We start from the raw sequence: 9,027 nt of genomic DNA on the forward strand, positions 1-9,027 counted from the left end.
TATTACAGATACATCAAAATGTCATCGCCTCACCTGAATAACCTTATCATCATCGGTTGTATGCTGACCTACAGCAGCGTTATCTTCCTCGGACTAGACTCGCAATTATCGAGCGTAGCGGCTTTCCCGTATATCTGTACGGCTCGAGCGTGGCTGTTGATGGCTGGTTTCTCGTTGGCCTTTGGTTCCATGTTCTCGAAAACGTGGCGTGTACATTCCATATTCACTGATGTGAAGCTCAATAAAAAGGTAACTCGTTAACGACTGTATAACGAGAGCACGGAGCACATACACTTTCGTGTTCAGCGTTAACGAGCCCATACCGTGATTCAGGTGATAAAAGATTACCAATTGTTCATGGTCGTCGGGATATTGTTGGCTGTCGATCTCACGATCATGACGACGTGGCAAGTGGCCGATCCGTTTTATCGGGCTATAAAACAAATGGAGCCCTATGTGAGTACAAAAATATACAAACAGATATATGTATATATATGCTAATTACAAACATACGCTTATACAAATTCGCCGTTATATTCCTCTTTTTATCTTCCATCGTAATTCGCGAAATAAATTCGCGGTAATGGCCATTAATACGCGAGTTGCCTCTCCATTGCAGCATCACCCTTCCAGCGAAGATATAATAATCATCCCGGAAAATGAGTATTGTCAGAGCAATCAAATGAATATTTATCTGTTTTGCATATATGCATACAAAGGCCTTTTAATGGTAAGTTAAGCTGAATCTCTAAGCGCCTTGACGGATAAAATGGCATACGATAGCCACTTACCCGGCCACTTTCAGATATTTGGTGCCTTTCTGGCATGGGAAACGCGGCACGTTAGTATACCGGCATTAAATGACAGTAAATACGTGGGGATGAGTGTGTACAACGTTGTTATAATGTGCGTCACCGGTGCAGCTATAAGCTTCGTGCTGACTGACAAACAAGACGCCATGTTTATAATGTTGGCGGTGTTCATTATATTTTGTAGTACAGCCACTCTCTGTCTGGTTTTTATTCCTAAGGTACGTTTTTATCTCGTTTCTTTCACATTTTAAGCTACGACCGATCGAAGAGATTAGCTAATTGTGAATGCCTTCCTTGGCATTTTCCGAACTGAAACTTTGTCAAATGGATTTAATTTTAAATCGCTAAAGTCTCACAAAAGTTCTTGTTCATTTAAGCATGATACTATTGATTAGTTTAATACTATATATTTGCCGCGCGTTCACTCTTCAGCAATTTTCTTATTGCAACAGAACGTCTCTATAAGAGAGCTGTTTTTCGGAGTCTAAGTCGATATACTTATTTAAAGAGATACTTTTTAATCATCTTTTGCGTTAATCTTAGAATTTATATTTATATTACTAGAGAAAGCGTGTGCGTGTATATTTACTATTTATATCTTATTCTCTTTTCTTCCATTATTTTATGCTAATTTTATATACTAGAGCTTCAGTTAATGTTTCAAACATGTTTTCTTTATACGCATGTTTTTAAAGGACTTGCCCTAGAGCGCTAATAAAACGTTTCTATCTATTCTGTTCTCGGGGTAAGTCCAATGAGAAGAGGTAGAGAAGCCAAGTAAATCTCGTGGGATTTTCAGGTAATAGAGTTACGCAGAAATCCACAAGGGGCGATAAATAAACGGACTAGGGCGACTCTGAGGCCGATGCTGAAGATACGAAGGGACTCGACAGTCAGCGAACTGGATGAGCGTTTGAAGGAAGCGAAGCTGACGAATAAAAAATACCGGAAGCAATTGTTACAAAAGGATTCCGAGCTTCAGGTAAGCTTTACCGTTCATCAAACTTCCAAACGGTACTACAAGTACTATCTTCGTCGGAGTTATGAACTTGTTACACAAGGAATACATTACGCAGTCTGTCGCATCTTCTTTGTTCATCTCCAATCATCATCTTTGTTCCTTCTATGGTGAACCTAGAATCGGTTTTAACGCTCTACGTTAAAATCATAAGCTGTATCGAGGGAATTAAGTTTGAGATAAAAATTAAGAAAAATAGAAAATGTGTCATATAATATATTTTAAATAATAATTGTTTATGTTATTCCATGTTTATCTCTGTCTAACAATCAATTTCATTAAAATATTTCCTTGATAAAATGTATGCTGTTTAATAAAACATTCATGCACTGGACTAATTTGAGGAAGGTCGATGGCGGGTTTCGATTAACGGAAAAGCGAACGCACCATCCATCTTAATTCGGTTATATATGAGTAATCACGACGTCATTGCTTTGTGCGGTACACTCTTCGAATAATAATCTACAATTATTTTGATGGGCTCCCAGTATAAGCTCGCATGTTTAAGCAATATTGCTTAATCCATAAATGTTGCATATACCGAGCGTGTGGATGGCGGCTATATAGAAAGTTATTTTATTATCTTATATTTTACTTCAGGGATTTTTAAGGAGAATGGGTGAGGAAGTTGAAAGCGAAACGCAAGAGACGGTCGATACGTTGCCGGTTCCGAAGCCGGACGAAGCTATTAAGAAGGAAGGTAAAGGTCCGTCTTATTCAAAAGAAGTTGTCATATTTATTGAATAGAATTAAAAACGCAGAACTGCACATTCGAAATAGTTATTATTAATTAAAATACATTTCGGCTCTAATTACATTTTTCTCACATAAAAGGAAATTTTTTAAAACCTTTTTTTTTTTTTAATATTCCGAACTACGAGTTTTATTTAAAACCAAAGTTAATGGGCAAATCGCACTGTGCGTCTATTAATGCGCGATATTAATAATTGTCGTTTACTATTATTTGACAGGACCATCAATAACCACAGAGACGACTGACGTTTCAATGTCAATGTGCAGCTTGAACTCGTCAACCGTTTCGCAGCCAGAGGGTGATTACGTCAACGTGGATCAAGTAGCAAAGTACGTCGTAGCGTTTGATATTAAACTCCATCTTTAGATCTAAACCCTTTAAACGGAATGTAGTTAAATTGATCATTGCGTATAGACGAATTATTTCACATAAACAAATTATTTACTTGGATTGTCGATTAATTGTGGACAATTCAGTGGTGATTCCACAACGTATAAAAGAAATTTAATAAAAATACAGTTCACACAACGTGTTTTGTGATCGCAATAACTCTCATTAAGATCATTTATAATTTTATCTGTTTCTTTCATTCCTTCAAAATTTAAACAAAAAAGAGTTAAATTTGTAATTATTTCGATAATCCATCTACCCTGCTGACCACGTCCCGGAAGTCTCCGGTGCACCCGATTCGCCGTCCAGCCTCAGGGTAGTCGCGTGGTGCTTGTTTTAGGAAAAGGGCGTCCCTTTCGAAGACCACGTCAATCATCATCGACAACGAAAGAGTGGCTATGATGAGCCAGGCGATCGAGGAGAGCTCCTCTCCAGGTGCTGAAGCGGCGTTAGACATGACGCCGCCGCCGTCGCTATCGTTAATAACAACGACGACAACGGCGATAACAACGACGACGATGACGCATATGAGGCATACGTGTGGCGCGGACGCGTCGCGGCGCAAGAGCATCCCCGACGAGGTGGCCAAGGATAGCGAACCATTACTGAAGCGTCACAGGATCCCGGAGCCTTTGCCCACCGACGCTATGGCCACGCGATACAGTTTCGTGCCACCGGTCGTTGAAGAGAGCGACTCCGTGATCCTGGAAGAGACTGAGATCGCGAGACACGTGTGCCGCGTGAGGAGAAGGAGCAAGGACGACCGCAGGGCGAAGCTGTCGACGCCGCCGCCGACTAAGAACGTCTCCTTCGGCGAGCTCCACGAACAGAGCTACATCGAGCATGTGATGCCATTTTCATTGCAATACGTGCCGAATCATCGGCATGCCGGTAAGAATCGGTGCTCCGAGTTCGATCTTCCTCACGGTCGGCGTAAGAAACCCTCCAATAAGAATCTGCGAGAAGGACATATATTTATTGTTTCTTTCTCTTTCTTATTCTGTTCTGCCCCTTTCTCTCTCTCTCTCTCTCTCTCTCTCTCTCTCTCTCTCTCTCTCTCTTCCTCTCTCAGGAATTGTTAAAACATAGCGTACTAATCAAAAGTGGCTTTCTCATGTCCAGACTCTTATTTGAGTGTTTCTCTGGTATGGCAAACGTATATAAATAAAATTTGTTAGAAAAAATAATTTTTATACTTTCAGTCGTTGTACACACAATCGTGAAATGCCTTTGGAAAGTATCAGTTTCTCGAACGTTGTGAAAATACGTACACACACACACACACACACACTATAGAGTTTCAAAAAGAATTCAGACTTTATAAGACTAGACGGTTTATTTACTAAATCGAATAAAAAAGGTATGATAAATATTCAGGTCAGTTGAAATATTTTCAAATTGAGAGCAATTGATTTGCTTACTTCCATTTACGTGACGTGAAAAAAAAGGAAGAACCACTTTAAGGATTGACTTTCTGAGCCTTTTTAACTTGACTTTATACGAGTACGTAAACTCTATGAAATTTTATGAGCCCGTTTATTCTACAAAGTCCAGCATACCAGACTAACTACGGTTATTTGAACAGCGCGTCTGCGTTTCAACTTTATGATTGAGGTCGCTCGGCATTCGTATCCGAGAGATTTGATTTGTTTGAATAGATTTCTCTTAGGTATCTCTAGAACTTTAGACACTGTGCGCGGGACGTGGAGCGATACGGCGGGTGTTTCTGTTGACAGGAAAGTACGACGAGTCGATGTCGACGATCATCCAGCGTTCCATGTCGGAACGCACGCGGGAGAAGTGCCTGCGGCTGCATATCGGTAGCGGCCACCCGGTAGTCGAGTGCTCGCACCGCGTCGCACGCCGCATGTGCCGGCACACGGGCTCGAAGCTGCGCCATCAGGCGCGGTTGGAGTACGTGCAGAGCACCCCGAATGTGGCGACGATGCACAACGGCAAGCACGCCGCGGCGAATCTGCGCGATGGAAGCGGCGACGTAAACGGTATATAGAGCGTCTCTCTCTCAGTTTCCTTCGTCTGTACGCGTCACATTGGGAATTTGCGGAATTACCGAACGTTCAGACACGCACACGTTCCTTCGGAAAGAAGGAAATTAACTAACAAACGATTAGAAACCCTAACGATCTAGCTCTCGAGCAAATCTGTAGCCGTACAGACACAACAATCAGTCTTCCACAATAATTTACTTGGGGTTGCACAAAATTATCGCAACACTTGGAGATACCGCAGATTTCTTGCTATACAACGATACAGTGTTGCATTTGCGCCAAAATCTGGTATACAAAAAATCGATAGATTTGCCTGATGTTTGATTACGTAATATAAATAATTAACTCGTTCAATATTGATTTTCCGGTATTAAACACTAATTTTTTAAATATTGATGATAGATAAACTAATTTCATTCCAGTCTATATATATTTATATATACGCTTACTAGCGATTACATCTCGTGAGATATGTAAATTAAAGATATACTTAGATTAAAGTAATAACAAACGTTTAATAACGAAATGAATTGCAGCGAACAATGAATAAAGTATGTAATATGTCCAAATAGCAGTATAATTACGCAGCGAAGTTATTGATATACAGCTAATTGAATGCATCGGATAATTACCTACCCAAGCCTCACAAAATATTCATACCTTCATTATTCGAGCGTTAAGGCCGATTAAGGGAACGCTGTAATATACGTAAATGTACGTACACACGTAATGTGAAATCTCCATTCGGACATCAGTCTAATGCATTTGGTGTATTTTGAACGTTTGCCTTCGAGAGGAATATAGGGATATAGCAGTGCAGAACACAACAATATTGCGAGAACGTCAAAATATGACGTTGAAATAATTAAATTGTAACCGGGCGGATTGAAAAATGAATTTTAATCGTTTTGGCATAGTTTCGCGATGTCGTGCAAGTTGTGTTCCGTGTGTTTAAAATAAGATCGAGGGTGCTAGATTTTGGTGTGGATGCAACAAAGTACAGAGGCACGAACGTATTGTTGACCTCGACCTTGACGTTCTCGCTTGCAGGTGGTTCCGCGGTGAACGTGTCGAAGATGTACAGCGCCGTATCGGACGGTGAACTGCTGGATCTGACGATTCTGCCGATCTTTCAGAAGCTCCTCACCGAGCGGCACAAGAGCACTGCCAGACGGGGATATCGCTCGAATATAGCTAGCTGCCCGAATATATCCATCAAGTGCGACATCGTCGAGTACCTCTAACGGCCAAGCCGGCGACGACCTGACGCTTTCTCCTCATCGCGCCGGCACGCGAAATCACGTTTCTCGTCACGGACTCATCGATCGTGTAGGGGCGTGTGTTAGATCGATTATCTAAGTTAATTATAGTTAATCTCGCGTTTCGCGCGAGCGTCTTTTAGATTGTTGCGCCCCGAGCGAGCGGTCGGCGACGTTGTTCGCGATAATGCATCGTTAAATCGAAACGTATTTCAGATACGGTTTTTACCATTTCGTTGATTTATTTATAAGAATGACGATGGACTTGGAATACCGCGCTATATACCGCGCCACCGCAGCCGGGTTAATTAATTATTCGTTCCGTCTCTCGCGTCCTCGCTCTACTGCACTCGATATATATCACGGTAAAGCGCGGACGAGGACAAAAAAAAAAGAAGAGAATTGGATAAACGTAACGCTCTAGTAATAATAATGTTCGAATCGTGTAACTCTCTCTCATCGAGATATACGAGAAAGACAACGGTCGGCGAGTAAAGGTAAGACTTTTTCTATAATACACACACGAGAGATATTTTCTAAAGACGACGATTATTTAAGAGAGTAAGAAAATGCAAAAGCGGAAGAAGGAAAATATAAGGAGAGAATAAAAAGAAAACGAGAATTCGAAGTTTAACGAGGTCTATCGCGAGCTCGAAAAGACTCAAAGTCACCGAAATCCCATTATCTGCTCGTCTCTCACTCGTCGTTGTTTGGTTCTAGACCTAAACGGAGTAAATGTATGGATTTGCGCGCGATATTATCGAGCACACTTAGTTACTTGAACGTCAGTCAATAGATCTTGTATCTCATTAGTGACGCAGCATGTTACACGCGACATATAACAAACATTACGGTGAAGCGAACGAGAGGGAAAAACTTGGTACACATCCGTGATACAGCACACGCATTTTCGAAAGAACGGAGTCGGAGAGAAAGGGAGGGATGGGAGTCGTCTATGTAATCGATATAGCGTATCGGTTTCGGGGAAGAGGGAAAAAGAGGGTATAGATAGAACCCTAGCAGCGAACAAATATTGTTTAAATATTTCCTAGTACGACCGAAGAATATTTTTGTGACGCGACTTTGAAACATTGAACTAGTTCTAGTTAATGCGGTTAATTAATTAACGGATATATACCTTCGAGATATTTACAACACAAATTACAGGAAAACATAAAAAAAAAACGAAAGATTATATTTGTTAGCCGCGGCAGATCGGAAAGTATAGATTTAACTGTTACAGTGATTTCCAACTTGTAAAGCATTCTTCGTTCACGACTGCGAGAACCCTATATGAAGAAATGAAGAGGTCTCGCTTACAAGCATCTCCGTCGGCTAACAAGAGTCTTACAAAGAGAAGGAGAGAAAGCGAGAGAGAGAGAGAGAGAATGTGTATGTGTGTGTATATATACAATGTATAAGAAACTGTTAAAGCAGAGAGAATGTTAATTAGAAGCGTGTTCGTTAATTCTCTCCTTTTCGAGCGCCCGTTTTCACGAGGCTCGCCAAATCTCAGGCCGGAAGGCGGTATTTTACAAATATACTAAAAGTAAGATTTTCCCTCGCGTACATTTCTAAAATAAATAACTATGTGTTTGTAAATATATGTTACAAAGTAATGTATATTCATTGAATATTTCCTACATACACATATAATACGTACACGGATACATACACATGCAGACACATATACACACGTCTAACTTGGCGCGTCTAGCCAATTCTAGGGGGTAATTATGTGAACGTTCACCGAGTATATTTCGTTCTCCGCTAGGGTGCTGTGTTCAAAAATACCTCGAGAAGTATAGCGGAGTATGTTAATAAAAATGCCTTCGGGTATATCCCTAGAACTGATAATTATCGAATCGAATCGAATCAATGCATGCATTGTCAATTGCCTCATATCCTTTCGTTTTCTACGAGGAGTAATGAAGAAAGCACACGATTCTCCATTCTACGCGAATCACGACGAAGAGGAGGATTCTTCGGTACGGGGAAATCGAATTTGTACATTCTCTCTTGCTCTAAAACGGGGGTGACTTTATCCGAATGCGAATCACGAAGGAAAAATGTGCGGTTGAAAGGTAAAATGGATACACCGCTCCTTTATGCGAGTAAAATTGAGTTTTCGTTATTCCAACTTGCAAGTGAACTCATTAAAAGTACAGCTCACTGAGTATTTCCGTGAGATTCCTAAGTTTCCTAAGTTGCGAGGGTCTCAGACGGCGCGGCCTAAGTCGACGTAACTTGTGACGTGTATTCACGAGCAAAGTTAACAGAGAATCTAAGAGGAAAGAGATAAAATCTTTCTTTTTTTTCTTTTCTTATCGTTTTCTTTTCATTGTGACGCGCAATTGTTCTCGTGTAATAGTACCCCGTTTTACGGCATGGAAGTACCGTCGTGCAGCTCGCGTTTACATATAGAAACACAACGATTTCAAATTCATCAAGGATAACATCGCGACTCTCATAATGACGGTCTCGCGTCGTTGAAACTTTAACAGATGAAACGACGCTCTGAACAACGCGGTGCAATATTCCAGATAAATTAAGGATAATTTTATTTCCGGTCGCAACACCGGGATCGCATGACGAAACATTCGACGCGTTTATACTCGCATTCCTATATACTGTTAGAGCATGCTCTTGATATCCCGTAATAATTACGTAAGCCAGTGGTGTCGCAAGCCATGCCAAAAGTTTTTTACAAATCGTCGCGAGAGCAAAATAAAGAGAGAAAAACCCGACAGCAATATATATATATATATCATATATAGTATGCGAC

General features: G+C 40.8%; 1 protein-coding gene across 1 annotated transcript in view; it reads left to right on the forward strand.

Annotated features, from left to right (window-relative positions):
* GABA-B-R2 (gamma-aminobutyric acid type B receptor subunit 2) overlaps nucleotides 1–6,314 on the forward strand; it is a 29,171-nt gene extending 22,857 nt beyond the window's left edge. Inside the window, exons 10-19 of the mRNA XM_018547002.1 lie at nucleotides 9–249; nucleotides 334–456; nucleotides 620–730; nucleotides 806–1,030; nucleotides 1,612–1,794; nucleotides 2,431–2,530; nucleotides 2,802–2,913; nucleotides 3,315–3,865; nucleotides 4,711–4,977; nucleotides 6,034–6,314. Coding sequence (XP_018402504.1) covers nucleotides 9–249; nucleotides 334–456; nucleotides 620–730; nucleotides 806–1,030; nucleotides 1,612–1,794; nucleotides 2,431–2,530; nucleotides 2,802–2,913; nucleotides 3,315–3,865; nucleotides 4,711–4,977; nucleotides 6,034–6,227 — 2,107 coding nt within the window. The 3' untranslated portion in view covers nucleotides 6,228–6,314. The remainder of the gene's footprint in view (nucleotides 1–8; nucleotides 250–333; nucleotides 457–619; nucleotides 731–805; nucleotides 1,031–1,611; nucleotides 1,795–2,430; nucleotides 2,531–2,801; nucleotides 2,914–3,314; nucleotides 3,866–4,710; nucleotides 4,978–6,033) is intronic.
* The last annotated feature ends 2,713 nt before the right edge of the window (nucleotides 6,315–9,027 follow it).

This window comes from Cyphomyrmex costatus, unplaced genomic scaffold (genome assembly GCF_001594065.2).
Source record: "Cyphomyrmex costatus isolate MS0001 unplaced genomic scaffold, Ccosl1.0 scaffold60, whole genome shotgun sequence".
NCBI classification, from domain to species: Eukaryota; Metazoa; Arthropoda; class Insecta; order Hymenoptera; family Formicidae; genus Cyphomyrmex; species Cyphomyrmex costatus.